The sequence below is a fragment of the Heterocephalus glaber genome, unplaced genomic scaffold (assembly GCF_053883595.1).
Source record: "Heterocephalus glaber isolate CG9 unplaced genomic scaffold, H.glaber_assembly_v1.0 deba00000122, whole genome shotgun sequence".
NCBI lineage: Eukaryota > Metazoa > Chordata > Mammalia > Rodentia > Bathyergidae > Heterocephalus > Heterocephalus glaber.
The window spans coordinates 82561086-82580564 of NW_028258138.1; the positions used below are offsets into that span (position 1 = coordinate 82561086).

General features: G+C 44.0%; 1 protein-coding gene across 4 annotated transcripts in view; it reads left to right on the forward strand.

Annotated features, from left to right (window-relative positions):
* Myo5a (myosin VA) overlaps window positions 1-19479 on the forward strand; it is a 166059-nt gene that overhangs the window by 117899 nt on the left and 28681 nt on the right. For 2 of the 4 annotated variants that reach the window (XM_021261008.2, XM_004835382.4), the window contains exons 23-31: window positions 1855-1948; window positions 3614-3762; window positions 8046-8159; window positions 8974-9117; window positions 9268-9321; window positions 11259-11486; window positions 14983-15083; window positions 17332-17412; window positions 19113-19311. In XM_021261008.2, coding sequence (XP_021116667.1) covers window positions 1855-1948; window positions 3614-3762; window positions 8046-8159; window positions 8974-9117; window positions 9268-9321; window positions 11259-11486; window positions 14983-15083; window positions 17332-17412; window positions 19113-19311 — 1164 coding nt within the window. The remainder of the gene's footprint in view (window positions 1-1854; window positions 1949-3613; window positions 3763-8045; window positions 8160-8973; window positions 9118-9267; window positions 9322-11258; window positions 11487-14982; window positions 15084-17331; window positions 17413-19112; window positions 19312-19479) is intronic. The other 2 variants (XM_021261038.2, XM_087180476.1) reach the window with 1 other exon arrangement.

Genomic DNA, 19479 nt, shown 5'->3' on the forward strand with positions numbered 1-19479 from the left:
TTTTTTCATATATTTATTTGGTGCTTCTTTGTTTGAGAAATGTCTGTTCATTTCGGATGCCCATTTTTGAATTGAGTCTTTGAATTTGGGGATCGAACTCGGGTCCTTGCACTTGCACAGCAGGCGGCGAAACCACTGAGCTAAATCCCCGGCCCTTTTTCAATTTTTTATATATTCTCGATAGTAGACCTTTGTCTGAGGTACAGCTGATAAAAATTTCTTCCCACATTGTAGGTTGTCGCTTAGCTCTGTTGGTAGTTTCTCTTGCAGTGCAGAAGCTTTTTAATACGATGAGATCCCAATTGTTGATTCTTTGTGCTAGCTCCCGTGCTACTGAAGGTTTATTCGTAAAATCTTTTCCTATGCCAGTGTCATTAAGAGTTCTACCTAACTTATCTTCCAGCAAGTTTAGTATTTCTGTCTTAATATTTAGATCTTTAATCCACTTCGATCTTAGTTTAGTGCATGGTGATAGGTATGGGTCTAGTTTTAATCTTTGGCAGGTTGAAATCCAGTTTTTCCAACACCATTTATTAAGTAAGCTATCTTTCCTCCAATGAGGGTGGTTGGCTCCTTTGTCAAAAATGAGGTGACTGAGTATGTCTGGAGTTGTTTCTGCATCTTCTAATCTATTCCACTGATCCTCGGGTCTGTTTCTTTGCCAGTATCATGCTGTTTTTATCACAGTAGCTTTGTAGTATAGTTTCAGGTTGGGGACTGTGACACCCCCAGCCATGTCTCTGTTGCCTAGAATCGCTTTTGCTATTCTAGTTTTCTTCTGCTTCCGAATGAATTTTTGGATTGTTTTCTCTAGTTCTGTGAAGTATATTGTTGGAATTTCAGTCGGCATTGCGTTAAATCTATATAGTAATTTTGGAAGTGTGGCCATTTTCACTATATTGGTTCTTCCTACCCAGGAACAAGGGATGTCTTTCCATTTTCTTGCATCCTCTTCGATCTCTTTTTTTCAGAGTGCTGTAGTTTTCAGTGTAGAGGTCTTTTGCTTCCTTTGTTAGGTTGATTCCTAGATATTTCACTTTTTTGGATGCTATTGTAAAAGGAATTATTTCCCGAATTTCTCTCTCAATGGGTCTGCTATTTGCATATAAGAAGGCTATTGTTTTTTGAGTGTTGACTTTGTATCCAGCTACTCTAGTGAATCTGTCAATTAGATCTAGAAGACTTTTGACTGAGTTTTTTGGGTCTTCTATGTAGAGTATCATATCAGCAAATAATGACAGTTTCACTTCTTACTTTCCTATCTTTATTCCTTTTATTTCTTTCTCTTTTCTAATTGCTGTGGCTAATGGTTCCAGAACAATAGGACAATGCTTATTTAAACACAGAATAAAGGAACTCACACTTGCAAGGCAGATGAAAAGGAAATTTTCTCTTTTTCAAGCGAAATACCAGAGAGCATCAGAAGATCTTTAGTGAGCTTCCCAAACTAAAAGCCCCCTTAGCCTCCTTAGCCCCCTGACCTCTTCTCTTGAATTGTGGGTAATGTGGACTTTATGTTACGGAGGGGAGAAGGTGATACCACTGCTTCAAGAAGAAGCTTTTACTAGGTACCAGGCAGTTGCTCAGTGTTCAGAGTGTAAAGGAAAACTACCACCATTACCATGCTTGTCTTCCAGGAACTTCTGGTCCATTCAGGCAGGGGGAAAATCATTTACGGGGCTGTAAAGGGGATTAGACAGGGCCTGGTAGCAGCCCAGAGACAGGATGTGAGATAACAAGGTTCTGGGAAGCGCTCGAGTGGGAGGTGAGGATTGACACCGCACGGTCGGTACACTGGGCGTTCAGGCTTCCTCTGTCTACTGTGGCCTTCTCAGTCTGTCCTTCATTTTGTAGCTGGTATCAAATCTGAAGGAAGAAAACACCTTGCTGAAGCAGGAAAAAGACTCCCTCAATCACCTTATCATGGAGCAGGCTAAGGAGATGACAGGTAAGACTCGTGTGGGCCCAGCGAATTACACCCCAGCAAAGTTTTATAAGTCACACCAGTATTTTTGCAGTTACAGAATTGCTTAGAGCGTGGCTTTTTAAAATGTTGAGGCTATAAACAGTAAACTTTTTAAGTTACAACCAAGTGTGGTGGCACATGCCTATGATCCCAGCACTCTGGGAGGCCGAGGCAAGAGGATCAGGTTTGAGCCCAGCCTGAACAATTTCAGAGACTTGGCAAGACCCTATCTCAAAATAAAAATTTTCAAAAGGGCTGGGGATGTAGCTCAGTGTGGATGCCTTGGGTTCACTCCTCAGAACCATAAACAAACAAAGTTAAAAGTGGCAAGCGTGTCATACATTTTGGTTGAATTAGCCAGGGAACTTGTACACCAGCCTGGCACCAGCGTGAACTCATCTTCAGTCAGTGTCACATGTAACTTTTGTACAGTTAACTTGTTCTGTGTTGTGATTTACCAGTGTGTCTATAGAATTCCTGTTGATTTAGTATACATTGTGCTAAAACCCTGGTGTACATGTGTATTATTTGTTTATTTTTGATGTTGTTGTTTTGGGGGGTTTTTTTGGTACTGGGGATTGAACTCAGGACCTTGTGCTTGCAAGGCAGGTGCAGTGCCACTCAGCTAAATCCCCGGCTTGTTTATTTTTAAATTGACGGAATTGTACGTCTTTTAACAAGTAAGGTACAATAATTTGTACATATATGCAGTGTGCAGTGATCAAATCAGGTAGCATTTCCATCTTCTCATTGATCATTTCTGTGTGGGGAATCTTCAGGCTCTTCTACTTAGTTTTACAGATATCACAAATTCTTAGACCCTAGTTACCCACTGTGCTGTGACTATTGGAACTAATTCCTCCTGCTAAACTATAATCTGCTGCTGGTTATCTAGCCACTCTCTGTCATCCCTCCACCCCTGCTTTTCCCAGTCTCTAGTGACCACTGACCACTGTTTCATTCTCTTCTCGTATCAGATTGATTTTTTTTTTTTTTTTGTGTGGTACCTGGGGTTGAACTCAGGACCTTGCACTTGTGAGGCAGGGGCAGCACCACTGAGCTAAATGCCCGGCTCAAATTGATTTGTTTTTAGCTTCCACAAATAAGGGAAAACATACAGTATTTGTTTTTCTGACCATTGGTTCTTTTTCTTTTTCTTTTTTTTTTTGCTGAAGAGAAATGAATGTTATTATACTCAGGTCATCTAGTTTTTGCTACTATTCTAAGATTAAAAAATTAATTTTTCAAATAGAGAACTCAGTAGACATTTATTCTATTTGCTATTTCTGGGGGTGGATGAGAATGGTGATAATTTACCAGGAATTAACACATATATTAGACATATTAATTTATTAACAGTATCAATAATCGTCTACTAAGCCCTTCTATGTACTGCAGCCTTAGTCCTACTAGTTTATATACTGGCTTTAGCACATTCTTGATAAACTTCCTCTAGATACTCTCTAGTAACTGATTATTTCTGTCTTGGACATTTTTTCTTAGCCTACAGTCACCTGATACCCTTCACAGACCACAGTGGTTCTTAAAGTTCAGTCCCACGAAGAGGAACTGGAAGTCAGTGTGTCTGTTTACACTCCTGCAGGCTGTGGAAGCACCTATTTATGCATGTCTCCTTCTTTCTTCCAGAAACTATGGAGAAGAAGTTAGTGGAAGAAACAAAGCAACTGGAACTCGATCTGAATGATGAAAGGCTGAGGTATCAGAACCTTCTGAATGAGTTCAGTCGCCTGGAAGAACGATACGATGACCTCAAGGAAGAGATGACCCTGATGGTGGTGAGTCCCACATTTTTCCCTTTTCAAAATGAGAAATTCTAAACATATCCAAAAGTAAAGAGAGTAGGAGGATGAACCTCTGTATACTCCACGTACCTATCACCCAGTCCCAAAGTGGAGCGCGCATCCTTGCTTCCTCTTCTGCTCGCACCCGCATCCTGCCCATCCAGCGGACTGTCAACTTTCAGTAAGTCCCAGAGACCATGAAACTTCATGTGTGAGAACTTTAGGAAGAGCAGATACCTGCTGTAAAGATTGAACCATAAGGTAGTACAAAAAGTCAGGACAGTAGGGCTTTGTTTTATATATTGACTATTTCAGTATAAAGCTTGCATATAGACCAGATAGTTATGTAATTAGCTTCCCCACTGGGTTTTATAATTTCCAAGATAAATTCCTTCAGAAAGTGAAGTCCCCTTCTATCTGAAACACATTATCCATCCCAAGGGCTCCTCTACATGTGCCTGTGTAGTCTTTGCACTTGGGAAAGTTCTGCACCTTCCCAGTCCTGCTTACCAGAAAACAGCCCAGCTCTCTCATCCCCACTGTGTGCTGCAGCAGACTGAGTCACTGAGAGCCCTGAAAGGTTCACATCACTGCCCTATGAGTATCAGCTTTAAAGTGACCTAATGGCACAAACGGCCAGAAATGTGCTGAGATACCTCTTACAGAAAGCAAAATAGTTCAGTATCTGTGGGGCAAAGTATTTGCCTCAGATTTGGTTTCCACTTGGACTTCCTTGACAAAATTCTTTAAAATGTGATGCTTAAAAAGTCAAAATAAAAGAGATTATGTGACACAAAAATGTTCTCATCCTTGTGCAGATGAGAAAATCTAGACTAACAGCAGTTAAAAAGCTAATACAAATCCCACATTGGACTGCTCTTTCACACCGCACTAGCCTACCCTGCTTCTGTGTGACAAACAAAGCAGGAGTGGGTCAGCAGCATCCAGTCCGAAGAGCCCTGGCTAAGCCTTGTCTCCCTGGTCCTCTGGGCAGCAGCTGCCCAGTGGACACCTTTCTTCCCTCACACTCTGTCTTCTGTAGCATGCTGTAGAGTCCATTTCCTCTCGTCTAATGTTCACATTCCCCGACTTGCGTTCTAGGGTATTTTTACTTACTCCTTTTACTAAGTAACTATGCCAGCCTTCACAGTGAACTGATGTTTCAGTTAGGATTATAGCTAAGCCTTGCATCCCACTGGGTTTTGGGGTTTTTTTTCCATTAAGTTTATTGGTACGTTTTAGGGGTACAATGCAGTTAACCTTCATCATTGGGACCTTGTACCCTGTACGTGATGTATCTTGGTTCTTATTTTTTTCCCATTCCCTGTGTGCCCTTCACCCCCTCCACCCTTCCCTATTTACAAAGACTTTGTTTCCATTTTTTTCCTTTTCTCATATTTTTTCTTTTCCTTTCTTTCCTTTCCTCTACCCCTTTGGACCTTTCTTCCTGTTTCACAGTATCAATTCCACTGGGTGTTTTTGAGGCCATGCTTCCTTGGAATGTTAAGAAATAGCATTGGAAAAGGAAAATGATTCTGGGATCAGGTGAATTTGTTTATCAACTAATCTAAACAGATTTTCTTCCTACAGAACTTCTTAGATTTCTAAGTGGTGTGCGCCTTGTGAATTATAGAGAATAAACTGAGAGAAGCATGGGCCATGTGTATCCTTCTCTGAGCATATCCTGGGGTGGCTGTGAGGCTGTGGGGCTCTGGAAGTGGCCTTCCTCCCACAGCTGCACAAGGCTGCCCCCCTTGCAGCCCCCATGGGTTCTGGTCCCAGCTGCTCCAAGGGTGGATTAAATGCTTGGTTTCTAATTTCTCAGCCCTTCTTCCTCACTGCTGTGCGCCTGTGACTCACCCTCAGGCATCCTGGATCACAAAAGGGTCAGAGAAAAGGAAAAGCAGAGAAAGGAAGATCAGAGGTTGCTTGCTTCCAGCTCAGCTCTTGTTAGATCGCATTTCCCATCTCCAGATGTAGTCAAGATCACAGTCTTTACAGAGAACCTTTGCCAAGAATTGCAAAGAATTAAAAAAATCTGACTTTATAATATAGAACAACTAACATGTTAATAGCACTTTGTTATTTTAATGTTGAGATAGAACTTTGCAGCTAACACATGGGTACTTGGCTAATATTTTATCCACACTGTACAGTGGCATGCTCAGTGCTGCCGTCTAGAGCCAACAGTGCATTTTGTGGTAAATGGACTTTCAGAAGAACAGAGGAAACTGTGGAGGGGAATCGATAGACTGCAGGGCTTTCCATAATTTGTGTGATCTCCAGGGTGTGGGTTATCAGGCCCAGTGTAAGAAGGGACGTAGAATTTTACTCCAGAAACATTCAGTTGACCAGGGCTAAAGAGCTAACAATGAAAGTATAGTGAGGCCTGGGAATTCAGATTTGAAAAGTGTCTAAAGATGAATTAATTCCAGACTAAAGAAGGAATCCAGCTTGTCCTCAATGGGATTACTAGTATTAGCAAAGAGAATATATAGGTTCTGGAGAAGGAATTATGAAGAAAAGAACAGGTAAGGAACAGAAGAGGAGCAAGGTGCAGCACTTGAGGGACATGATAATCAAGCATATGTCCTTGTAGTTGAGTAACACGTAACAGGAAAACAGAGCCCTAAAAACTTGGAAAACGGAAGGGTCCCATCAAGGAAGTTGTTGGGTTACTGCACATTCTTAACAAGTACAGCAGTAGCGGTTAACAGTAATGAATGCTTGCTATATGCAAGGCACTCTGCTAAACTCTGCCTGCTCACTCTTTATTTCATCACACATAAGCCCCCCAAGACAGATAATATTATTTCTTCATACTGATGAGATGAGGCCTGGTGATGTTGGGAGAGGGACAGCTTTCTTTTTTGGACCCACCACACTTAAGCACTGCCTGAGGCTCAAAGCTACATTAAATGACAACTAGCAGGGCCAGGCAAGCAGTCAGTAGTACAGCATTTGCCTCACTTGTTCAACACCCTGGTTTCAGTCCAGTGAACCAAAATCAGAAAACAGTGTTCTTCCCTTCATTGTTTAATGATAAATCCACATGGGATAAGTGAGGAATTTACTTTTTTTTCTTGTGTTGGGCATGAAACCCATGACCTTACACATGCTAGGCAAGCATTTTACCCTAGCTGTTATCCCCAGCCCTTAGTCATTTTAAATAAATTTATTAAAAATCACTGTCCTAGTGTTTTGTTTTGTTTTTGGTACCGGGGATCGAACTTGGGACTTTCTGCTTGGAAGGCAGATGGCGAAACCACTGAGCTAAATCCCCGGCTATCCTAGTGTTTGTATGGACCTACCTGTTTTTCTTTTTTTTTTTTCCTGGTACCAGGGATCGAACTCGGGTCCCTGCGCTTGTGAGGCAGGGGGTGGAATCACTGAGCTAAATCCCCGGCCCCCACCTGTTTTTCTTGATGATGCAATCAGGTTTGTTAAATGTTATCCCATACAACTGTAGGCTTTTGCTGGAAAGTTCAAGTAATAAGCACTCTTAAAAGAGTAAATCTGTCTTTGCCTTTATGTTTGGTGATTCTCCCTTCTCTTGCACACTTATGCCTCTGGAGTTTCAGAGATTGGGGGTTTCTTTGAGGGCTCCTTATGCATTAGATACAAGTTGGTCTAGCCTGGGGCTGTAACTGTTTGACTTTACTAGTCCCCCATGAGCTTTCTGAGCATGGATTTCATAGTTATCACATGGCATAGAAGTCTCACCTGGGCCCCCAAATACCCAGGGGTCTGAGGAGAGTCTTAAAACAGCCTCCTTGCCTTGTGCCTGATGCCCATTCTTATTGCTTCCTCCAGACAGTGAGCATAAACCTCATGCATAAGTGTGGCAGAATGTGAACACGCCCCTTTACCATTTATGCCCATTTACCATGCAGTTAGATGATCATACATATCGTTCATTACACTTTCTGAACTTTCTGTTAAGTTTTATTGGATCACAACACGAAAGTCTTTGCATGGACAGTGTGCTGCCCCTGTGTGACTGGCCACTCAAACATTTAAAGACCCAAAGGGAACTTTGCTAATAAGCACAGATAACTTTCCTCTGGGCAGTTTGTTTCATATGTATTCCTGTCCTGCTGCGTGTTCGCCTTTCTGCAGGTCCTGCTCTTTGTACAGAGTTGGTCAGGACAATGTGGAGCAGATCACTTGGGCATCACACACGTCGGTGGGGTTAGAACCGAGACATGGGGGACACTTTGAGTTGTCCCTGGTTGAATTGTGTTGTATTGTTTATACCTGTGTCACTTGCCTTGCAGAATGTGCCTAAGCCTGGACACAAGAGAACAGACTCCACCCACAGCAGCAATGAATCTGAATATACCTTTAGCTCCGAGATCGCAGAAACTGAGGACGTTCCATTGAGGACGGAGGTACATGTTAGACATCTGCCCTAACAAAAGGATGTGATTGTGCTGCTGTTCACAGGGAGCATTGCCAATAAGTGACCTGTCGGTGCTTGGTTAGCTGTACATACATACTTCCTGCACATCATTTGGCCAGTACACGTGGAATTGAGCCAACGGCCTTGCACACGCTAAGCACATGCTTTACCACTGAGCTACCACCGCAGCCCCACATTTTAGTTTTTAATATTTTGATGGAGATAGTTACTTTCAGAATTCCCTTTTACACCTTAACATGTTCACAGAAAATATGGCCTATCAGGAATTATTATTTCAGGCTGAGGTGAATTATTTAAAAAGTAATTTAAACATTTCTTTTGACTGACATTCAGGTGTGTGCCAGTTTTTTTGAAATTACAAAAGTGCTTCAGCAGAGATCTTTTTCCATCTACCTTTGACTGCTTGTATGAGTTTTACTGTGGGATTAATTCCTAAACATAAATTTTCTGGTTAAAGGGTATACATTTAAATTTTAATGAAATAGCTAAGTAGCCCTTTTCAGAGGTTTATTTCTATGTCCACCAATGTCACAGAGTCACTGTCGATAACACAGAACATTAATCTTTTTGGTCTTGGCCAGTCTGATAAGGGAGAAGCGGTGCGTCAGTGCTTAATCTGTACTTCTCCAGTTGGTGGCACAAGTGAGCGTGGTTTTGTATGTGCCCTCTTCTGGTGCTGACATGTCCTCCAGTGTCCCCTGTTTTTCGGTTGCATGGTCCATCCTTTTCTCGCTGGCATGGTCTCCTGGCTTGTCTCGACTCTTGTGATTTCTGGGGTTTAGGAGCCCAGTGAGAAGAAGGTGCCTCTGGACATGTCACTGTTCCTCAAGCTCCAGAAGCGGGTCACAGAGCTGGAGCAGGAGAAGCAGGTGATGCAGGACGAGCTGGACCGCAAGGAGGAGCTGGTGCTGCGCAGCAAGGCGAAGGTGCGCCCCGTCCCACCCCACATATTGGGGGAGCAGTCCAGGTTAAAGCAGTGAGAGCGAGGCCTTCTTCACTGCTTTTGAAGAACAAGTAACTGTTCTAAGAGTAAAAATGTGACAAAATATAAAGGTTTTGGTTTATTTTTTCCTCAGGAAGAAGAAAGACCACAAATCAGAGGTGCAGAACTGGAGTATGAGTCCCTCAAGGTAATGGGACATTTCTGCCCAGGACTTTGGATATCTGCTTTTGACAAGAGACCTGTGCAAAACCTGTCTTCCTCAGAGAAGCCCTTAAGATGGGGGTTTCCCCCAGAATCCCCAGCTGAAGTATTCTTCAGCATTACTTCTAGCCTTTGTGGCTTCCTTTCATGAATTCTGTTTCAGTCAGACCAAAGTCTAAGCTTTGGGAACAGGAGAAGTAGCTCCCATTTGAGGCTGCAGTAACGTGGGGTCAAATGCCCCATCTGCTGCCATCGAAATCCGATTGGGTATGGGGGACAGATCAGAGGCTGGGGGTAGAAGCCTGCTGTCCACAGGGACAAGGCAAGGCTTCTCTGTGCTATGATTGAAGGCCAGAGTCACAAAATATTAGGTCAGTGGTTCCCAAAACCTTGTCCCTCAGCCCATGGAATCAGTTTTACCTGGTAGTCTGTAGGAAATGCACATTTCCAGGCCTCATGTGATGAGGCCTGTTGAATCAGAACTTCTGGCAGTGGGGCCCAGCAACCTGAGTGTTGACAAGAGCTCAAGGCTGATTCTGCTGTATGTTGAAGATTGGAAACCTATATCAGCGCTTAGGCCACAAAGTGAAGACATTTATGTGTTTTCTACTACAGAAATGGACAGTGCAAATCTGGTGGGTTTTGGTGGGAGATTGGGAGCAGGAGGGAGTTCTCATCTTCATGAAATAATTGATCAGTTCAGGACAGAAATAGTTACATATTCTTTTTTTTTTTTGATACCGGGGATCAAACTCAGGACTTTGCGCTTGTGAGGCCTGCGTGATGCCACTGAGCTAAATCCCTGGCCCAGTTACGTATTCTTAAACTAGAACAAAAGGAGCCGGGGATTTAGCTCAGTGGTTTCGCCACCTGCCTCACAAGTGCAAGGACCTGAGTTCGATCCCCGGTACCAAAAAAAAAAAAAAGTAGAACAAAAGGATCTTTTAGGAGTTTTGATGTATCTCAAAAGACCTAATATGCTACTGCAAACCCAAGATTGTTTCCCTTGGAAGAAACAACTATATGAGCATCTCACTTCCACTGCCATTGCCTGTGTCATGCTACCTGAGGCACCACGGTGCTTTTCCAAGATGCTCGCATGCCTGTCTGCTTGGCTGTTCCCAGCTGGCGCCTTCCGAAACTGTTTTCGTGTCACTGCCATTCTGTCCTGGTCTCTTGCTGCCACGGTTTGAACAGAGTGTGGAGAGGGCTGGCTGCAGGCACCAGGGGTGTGGTGTGTGACAGTGTCAAGCGGCAAGGGTGCCTGTGTCCCCTGCAGCAACTGGAGGAGGTGGCACCCAGTCTGTCTTCCCAGCCCCAAGGCACTGCCAGCCACCTCCCAAGCACGTCACATAGGAAAGAAGTTAGAGAAATGCATTCCGTGTTGTCAGTGAAACACTAGAGGGAACTTTATCAGTCTAAATGATAAAGTCATTTAAAAAAATTATGTTATGTAAGTTAAAAGCCTAAGATTTCAGTGGTCTTTTCATTCTATTACAAAAGAAATGAGAGGCCACTACTAAAGATCTCAAGGCTTCAACCTCTGAGTCAGTGCTGGACATATCCTGGCTCTGGACACTTGTCCTTGCCGGGTGTTTACCTGCACACAACCCAGTTCCTTAGGACCAGCTAACCCACCCCCGGGAGTCAGCAGTCACTCTGGGCCTGTGAGTGCTCCCTGAGCAGGCTGGAATAAATTTTGACTCTGGAATTTGGGTTGATGATGCAAACTGCCCTTACCTTGCTCAGTTCCACTTGGTGGCAGACGCCCTTCATGTGCAGAGCAGTTCCCAGTACACCTGGGAGCCACTCCCAGGAGCACTTGTTTGTCTTCGTCCCACAGAGCCCTTGCAGGTGGGGAGCTGAGCTTCCCATGGGAAGTAGGGGTGACAGTGGTGGGCCTTTCTTCATTTCCTCATTCAGCGTCAAGAACTGGAGTCAGAAAACAAGAAATTGAAAAATGAGCTGAATGAGTTACGCAAGGCCCTCAGCGAGAAGAGCGCCCCAGAAGTGACTGCTCCAGGCGCACCAGCCTACCGTGTCCTCATGGAGCAGCTGACCTCTGTGAGCGAGGAGCTGGACGTCCGCAAGGAGGAAGTCCTCATCCTGAGATCCCAGCTGGTGAGCCAGAAGGAGGCCGTGCAGCCCAAGGTGAGCACGAGGTGTGGGCTTGGGGATAGGCCTCCACTTCTAACTCATAGGAACATTTTCACTCTGACTAAGGGGTCAGCTCTTTTTCTTTTTGAAATGTTATAATGCTGTCTTAAATGAAGAGGGTGCAGAAGAGCACTCTCCACCTTGGCTGGGCTGCATAGATGTCACCTGCCCAAGGTGGTCGGCTGGGCCTGGAGAAGCAAGGCTGTGCTTGCTTCCTTTGCAGACTGCTAGTAAGAACAGGAGATCAAGGGAGGAGAGGAGGGTGACAGAGAAGGGAATGGGGCTGTGGTCAAAGTATGATACCTGCATGTATGAAAATGCCACAGTGAAACCCAATATTCTGTAAAATTTAACATATATATGCTATGGTATATAGTTATGTTACAAAAAAAAGAATGAAAGATTCCTGCCTCTGGTTCCCATGTGACAAACTGATAGTCTTTCTTCTTTAGTTACAAATAATAATTGTGTATATTTGAGAAGAAACGGCAGTGAAAAGGAAACTGAAGCAAGAAGCATAGCAGTCTAGCTAGCAGGGCACGCAGTCTTGGTGTCACACATGCTCACCCCCAAGTGCCCTCCTGCCCCTAAAGGCCTGGCTCTGTCTAACAGGGTCCCCGCTTGGCCAGCTCCCAGGATACACATGGCATCAATCTTGTCCTCTCTTCAAACAGTGCCCTCAATACTAATGAGACATCTCAGGGCTATTTGTCCCACCCAGTTTCCGGTTTGCAGGGCAGTGCTGAGCAATCTCCAGGGAGCAGCTGGGTCTGGTTTGTCCACTTCACCTCCAGAGCCCAGGGGAGGCTTGGCCTGGACCAGGGTCCTCCTAGTGGGTGGGACTGGAACTTGCACAGCCTAGGACACAAGTTGGCCCAGGTGCATTACCAAGAGAACCATTCTTTGACATACTCACAACTGTCGGAAAACCAAAAAACCAGAGCAATTCAAAAAAGAATTGCAAGTGTGTGTCCCTAAGAAATAAAAACACCATCACAAAAATACAGATTAATGTTCATTATATCCCAGGTTCATGAATGTTAATTTATTTACAGGGTTAGTTTTAGGAAAAACAACTCATGGTTGTTTTTCTAAATTAGCTTTTATCTTGTTACAATGGGGTTCATTGATGGAATTTATTCATGAAACTAAAGATTTGTTGTTTTCATTTGTGCCTGCTAACTTGGGGTTTTCAGGATGACAAGGTAATTATAAAATATTTCAGTTTTTATTAAGTACTTCTCCTTAATCCTTTGGTTTACAGACCCCCTATTTATGCAGCTGATGCTTTCTGACCACCACATCTCATTCGATGTATACAAGCTAATTTCTATTTGACTCCCGTCCTCTTTCAAAGTTGGTGGGAGAACAGTGGAGGTCATGGGTGCCGATCTATATCACAGAGAGTTCTCCTTGGCTCTAGCTCACGTGTCTGTGACTCACTGTGGTAGTTGTGGAGGCCATGTGCAAGGCGGGAGGGGCCCTTCCCTGAGAGAACCTGCCAGGCGCAGGCGCTCCTGGCTCCCCTCTGCCAGCTGAGCTTTGTGGGTCAAGCAAGGGTGAGCAGGAGCTGGGGAGCCGAGTGTCCCCTTTATCATGTCACGTCTCCCTGCGTGCAGGCTCCGTGGCTGGAATGAGAATGCATCCTGATGAGTTGCACGCTCAGACTTCTCTACTACATTGTTTTTGTTTTTTATCTTGGCAGTACTGGAGAGGGAAGCCAGGCCCTTGTGCATGTCAGGCAAGCGCTCTGCCACTGAGCTACATCCCAGGCCTTTTTCATTTGAGACGGGGCCTTGCCAAGTCGCAGAGGCTGGCCTCAAATTTGCAATCCTCCTGCCTCAGCCCACCAAGTAGCTGGTATTGCAGGCATGTACCATGAAGCCTGGCTCTGTTATATCTTGCTACTAGGTGGAAGCTACTGCTGGGATTTCCATATATGCTGCAGGGTTCAGGATTTCAGAACTTCTGGTCTCTGGCTTGGGAGCCAGTGAGTCAGGAATTTCCTAACACTGTGGTCCAAATCCAGTCGCATCTCCATTGTCACATCTTAGCCAAAGTAGGCAAAAACTGTCTACTTATTCCCTAGGACAGCAGTGTGTGAGGAAGCTTACTTTCCCTTCAACTAATTAGATCAAGTTTCCTAGTTTTCCAAAGCTCAAAACCACTCTCTAAACCCTCAGGTATTAGGCAGTTAGCATTATTTGATATAGAAACCTGAGTCTGTGAAAGATGATTTATTTATAAGTCTTAAAATTGACAGTCACCCTTTGTGGAATAGAAAGATAGTTTTTCCTTTCAGGGAAAGAGGAAAAAGAAATTCTCTGAAATATGTACTAAATTTTATAAAGCATAGCTAAAGAAATGTTACATGTGGCATTTGTGAGAAACATTTTTTTAAATCAGTGAAACATAGCTTTTTATTAATTGTCATCAGGCTATATTCGGTCATGTTAAAGGGTGTATTTATAAACTCACAGAAGAATAGCCTTAGGAGAGATGTGGGATTTTTGTTTCTTACACACACTGAGAATCAAAACAAGCATTCATAAGTCTCTAGTTGGCATCAAAGTTATCTTAGAACTGGTCTCTAAGATCACGATACTTGAAGTGTAGACTACGAAATCCATTCCATTGTGAATGTGCCTGCAAAACAAATGCGGGCCAAAGGTTGTGCTTATCTTGTTTAGACAAACAGGATGGGCTGTCGGGTTCTAAGGTGAATTATTCTTTAGAGATTGCCCTGCTGTAAAGAGATAGAAGGTTCCTAAATAGAAGCAAGATTTTGAAACTACATTGATTGTCAGACAAATTAGACCAAAAGGGGAAAAAAAATAAATTAAAATGTTGGCAAAAACTATGTTGACAAATGTTCTTTATCAAATTGTTAGTAATTTTTCCCTGTTTGAAGTTTATCTCAAAAGCTTATATGCCATGCAGTACTGTAGCAGGAGGAAAAAGAAATAGCAACAGATGGTAGATATTAAAAAGAACCTAAATCTTTCTCATTCATATATATTTTAAGGTGTGAAGGGAAATGCTTTTAATTTTACTAAAGCATATAGAAAACTTTTTTTGTACTGTTTTTGATGGAAAAAATGAGCTTTATTTATGTCATCTTTCTGTGTTTAATTGGATGTTTCGTTCTAACTGATTGGAAAATAGTAGGAAGAGCAGTGTTGTATGTTCCATTAAATCATGCCCAGTTTTTTTCCTGATCCTCTGTTTCCGTGTGTGCGTATGATTCTTCACGTGATGTAGACCACAGAGAGCCCATCAGCAGTTGTCGTCACAGGCAGGGTGCTCTGTGCCTTTGTGGTAGAATGAGGGTGTCCTCTGGAGAGGTGCATCATGTGGGCGGAGGGGGTCTCTGATGAGGTGCAGGTGTGGGGAGCACAGGCTCCACCCCACTGGAGGAAAGACGCGTTGCCTGTGGTCCAAGGCCTCTGAGTTGAGTCTCAGTGTGGAAATGTGTTGTTTCTCCTTTCAGAATACAATGACAGACTCCACGATACTTTTGGAAGATGTACAAAAAATGAAAGATAAAGGTGAAATTGCACAAGCATACATTGGTTTGAAAGAAACGAACAGGTGAGTTTACCCTTCTTGTATTCATTTTGATTTAATTGTATTGCTCTTTATTCTTCAAGGCAACCTCTTACACAGGAAGTTGACATGTTTACTCATTGTTGTATTAGGTATCAGCTAATCTTTGGAGAGAATCCAAAGTTTCCAGTGTATTCCCAGTAAAATCCCATTTACAGTAGTAGGGAGTTTCATGGATGAGAAGTGTCAGAGGTAATGTTACTTACAGTAAGGGAAGATATTTTTGTATATTTACGGGCTTAGCCTTGAGGTGCTCCCTTGAGAGGAAGACCCGTTGCTTAATTTGGACTGCTTGGGTAGTCCTTTCCATAGTATGGGTAGTTCTTCAGGACGGTTATTTGAAGGCTTGTAAGGGTATTTGCAGCTTTGAACAGTTGACACTTGTGTGAAGAGAAGTGATGGAGTATGTAGGATTGCATCAGTGCTGGCCTCACAGTTCTAAGGGTGCCATGACTTAGGGTGGGGGAAGAGAGGCTCATGTGCTCTGCCTACTGCCTTTCACTTCCCAACAGAGCCTTAGTGCTAAGCCTCTGAACACAGGGCTGCAGGCTGAACCATTCTGAGAGGGCATAGCAGTGAGGGCCTCAGGGAAACATGATTCTGGGGCTGTTGTCAGAGTGGGGACAGAGTCAGGACTGGCATAAATGCATGAATACTTCACAGCCCGAAGGTGTTCACCATGCAAAAAGTATGACACTTGTTCTCCACTTTTCGGGGCAAGGGTAAGTAATATTCATTCACAAAAGTATTTGGCCAAACTTAAATTTTAATTTATGAATGTAAATTACAAGCATCTCTTCATATCTAGGAATGTGTCGTTATGAAAGAGCTGTATTGCACTCTTCATCCACCCACTGGGCCATGCAGTCATGGGTAGGCTTTGGGTGCCCTCCATCCAGGACCACAGCAGAAACCAGGGTGGATGCAGTCCCACGGGTGACGAGATGCAAAGCCGATAGCTGGGAGGGTTTGCTTCTTATGCCAAAGGTAGCGGCAGCCACTGGGAGGTTTTGAGGAGGAAGGGTGTGACGAGATTTGAATTTTAGGGAACTAGCTAGCCCTGGCTGTTATATTAGCGAATCGGCTATGGCAGAACCAGATTGAAAACACAAAGACCAGAGGCTTTTCCTCTAATCCAGCGACTAGCGAGACACAGGGCACTTGGGAGATGTGTAGAAGGCTGGCACCAGCCTGTGTGGGCGATGAATGGGGACCCATTTCTAGGACCTGAGGAAGCGCAGGAACCCAAGGAGCCAGGAAGACCTCCAAGGACAATTACTGGGCCGTTGAGCCAGAAGAGGTGTGTGGGCCGAGATAAACATTTGTCATCTAAGTATAATAAAACAGTTGAAATCTCGAAAGCAGACGATCTCTCTCAAGAGTCTCAGGAGAGACAGTAGGTAGAAAATAGAAGAGAGGTCCCTCAAACTCGGGCTCTGTAAACAGAGCGAGAGTGAGGCACCAGGATCCGGCTGGCTTCCCGGGCTGCGGCCTCTCGGCCTCCTCAGCCCCCATCTTCTGGAGTGTGGGGAGGCCGATCATGGAGGGCCGGGCCAAGCTTTTAGTTCTAAGCTAACACTTAGAACACACTCAGAAAACGCTGTTTACGAAAACTTGTCTGCTCTGCCACTGCTGTCTGTTAACTACACTACTTTTAATAAAATGTGACATCTCTAATACTAAAGGCAGTTCAAATCTTAAAATTTTAAAATTTTTGACAAAAATTTTAAATCATGTCATAAAAGCTGAGAATTTTGGACGTGTTATTTAAGTTACTTCTATAAGAACTTTTAAAATGAGAAGTCAGACCTTAGTAAGCTAAAGAGTTCCTACTTAGAAGACTTAGAAGATTTCCGTGTGGAAATCCGTGGTGACGACTGGCAGACAAAGACCGCAGCTGGGGTCCTCACTCACTGCGTGGTTGCTCTTAGCTGGGGCTGGTTCTGCTGTAGAGGGTCACAGAGTCTCCTGCTTTTCAGTCATTTCTCATCCTTTCTGGAAAAGGCACTCTAGACTCTTCAGTATTTTGCTCTAATGTCTACTCATTTACATACCCGTTTTAAACAAGTATCCAAAAATGATTTCCTTGGTACTGGCTTAGCCATATGTAATTAATAGGAAGAACTGCGTTCACTTCTTTCGATACTGAACACCACATGCTGCTCTTGTCCGTCACTGTCTCACCACCACCCCGTGTCCCTTGTGTTTGTGTTGTTTTTCCTTTTGCATGGAGACCATCTGCTCTGGATTGCCGTGAGTTGAATGAGGACGGAGAGCTGTGGCTGGTTTACGAAGGGTTGAAACAAGCCAACAGGTTATATTTGTCTCGTCAAAATGAAACATTATTCGTGTGCTGTTTTCCTTACTAACAGTGGTCTTGTGACTTTAACTCCTGATTCTTGTGCATTAATTATCTTCCTAGGTAAATTACTTTCAGTAAAACTTAGAACATGCAGCCAAACACCTTCTTAGAACCTTCTCCACTAACAGATGCCATTAAGGCCAGACTGATAAATGGTGAATACCAAGTTACTTCCCTAAGAAATGGTGCTGTCTAGGGTTTGTGAATATCTAAACATTGTGAGTATATCTCCAGAAGTTGGTAGGAAAACAGACCCTTTCACTAGCACACAGATTACTGAGATGAGGGACTAAGAGTCGTTCCTTAGCATATGCTCCTTTGCCCTATTGCTCCGTGGGGTACGCGTGCTGATGGCAGTGTGGCCTCTTTCCTACACATTGTGCTGCCTCAGAGCGGTGTTGCACACATGGTGTGGCCTTCTGTGTAGTCATCACAAAATTCAGATCTGAGAAGCAATGAACCCAGGTTTCTCGTGTATTTATGGTGCAGGAAACCACTCACACTCCACACAGTGCATATGTTTAAGGGGAGAGAACAGAATTGAACAGCAGCCTCTTTCTAACCAGGTACTCATCTGCTTGTGATATTTGTGTCTTAAAACTCTATTTTAGTGTCTAAAATGTAAAAACTACTTAATGTACTATTTCTTCTTGCTTATTCTGCTTTGTTTTAACAACAGAACACTGTCATTAACTTTGCAGCATTATTGGCTCAAACTCTTTTTGTGTAATCATTAGAATCTGCTGTTAACAGTTTGCTTGTATCAATAAGTTTTACCCAGCAGTTGGCAACCAAGGCAATTAGAATAAAAGAATGATTTTCGTTCTTCATGTTGGTTAGTTCCTAGCCATAGCTTTGTCAGCATCTGGAAAAGGAGTGAGTGTAAGAGCGGGTGCACAGTGACAGAGGCCTCACTGAGCCTGGGGTCCTCACTGCTGGTGCCCTGGGCTACTCAGGCACAGCTGGCCACTGCTTGCTCCAAGAGGCGGGGCCACTTGTCCTGTTGTTCTTTCCTAAGCCGTATCTTGTTAGGATTCTGTTACTGAAGTGTCAGTTTGTGGGGAGAGAGAATGTGACAGATTATATATATGAAATTAAAGAACTGTCTGGACTTAGGTAAATTCATGTACATTTCCTTGTAGCACTCCAGCTTTTCTGTCCTTCAGAGATAAGAGTAGAATATAAAAATGAGACCTTAATTTCACCCTCTCCCAGTAATTAGTAACCATCCTCCTTGAAGACAGATTTCATTAAATTGGGAGTTGATGGTCTTGCTCTTTATGGTGCAGTTATTTTGTGGCAGTGTTACTGTCCTTGCCAACTTAAATGCTAGTTTGTAAATACAGCAGGCCAGACCAAAGTTATGTCTTTGAAATTTTAAAGTCATCATTTCCTACAAACATGGAATGAAACCTTTATGTTTCTTGGAGACCTCAGAACTTCATACCCTTTAGACAGATGCAGGTGCAAGAGTCTTTGTTTGCATCTCTGGCCCCTATTGAGTTTCTTGACTTTGATCAAGTCAGAAGAGGCAGGAGCACGGCTCAAGAGGGTTTGCTTTTCCTACTCTAGCAAGGGAGCATGAGGCCTGGCACCCACTAGGCAGAGACTTGGGCCCCCCCGCCCCCTTCTTACTGGTGTGCTCCCTGCAGGCTCCTGGAGTCCCAGCTGCAGTCACAGAAGAGGAGCCACGAGAATGAGGCTGAGGCCCTGCGTGGGGAGATCCAGAGCCTCAAGGAGGAGAGTAACCGGCAGCAGCAGCTGCTGGCCCAGAACCTGCAGCTGCCCCCAGAGGCCCGAATCGAGGCCAGCCTGCAGCATGAGATCACCCGGCTGACCAACGAGAACCTGGTGAGGAGAGCGCAGCCCCAGCCAGGCTCCTGCTTCTTGGTGGTTGGTGCCCTGCTCCATGCTTTGTGGCCCTACTCTCACTGAGACAGGAAGGAGTATGAATAGTGATGCATGGTCTGAGTGCTCTCTGCTGGAGTGGAGGGGCTGCAGAGATCCCCAACCCCATGC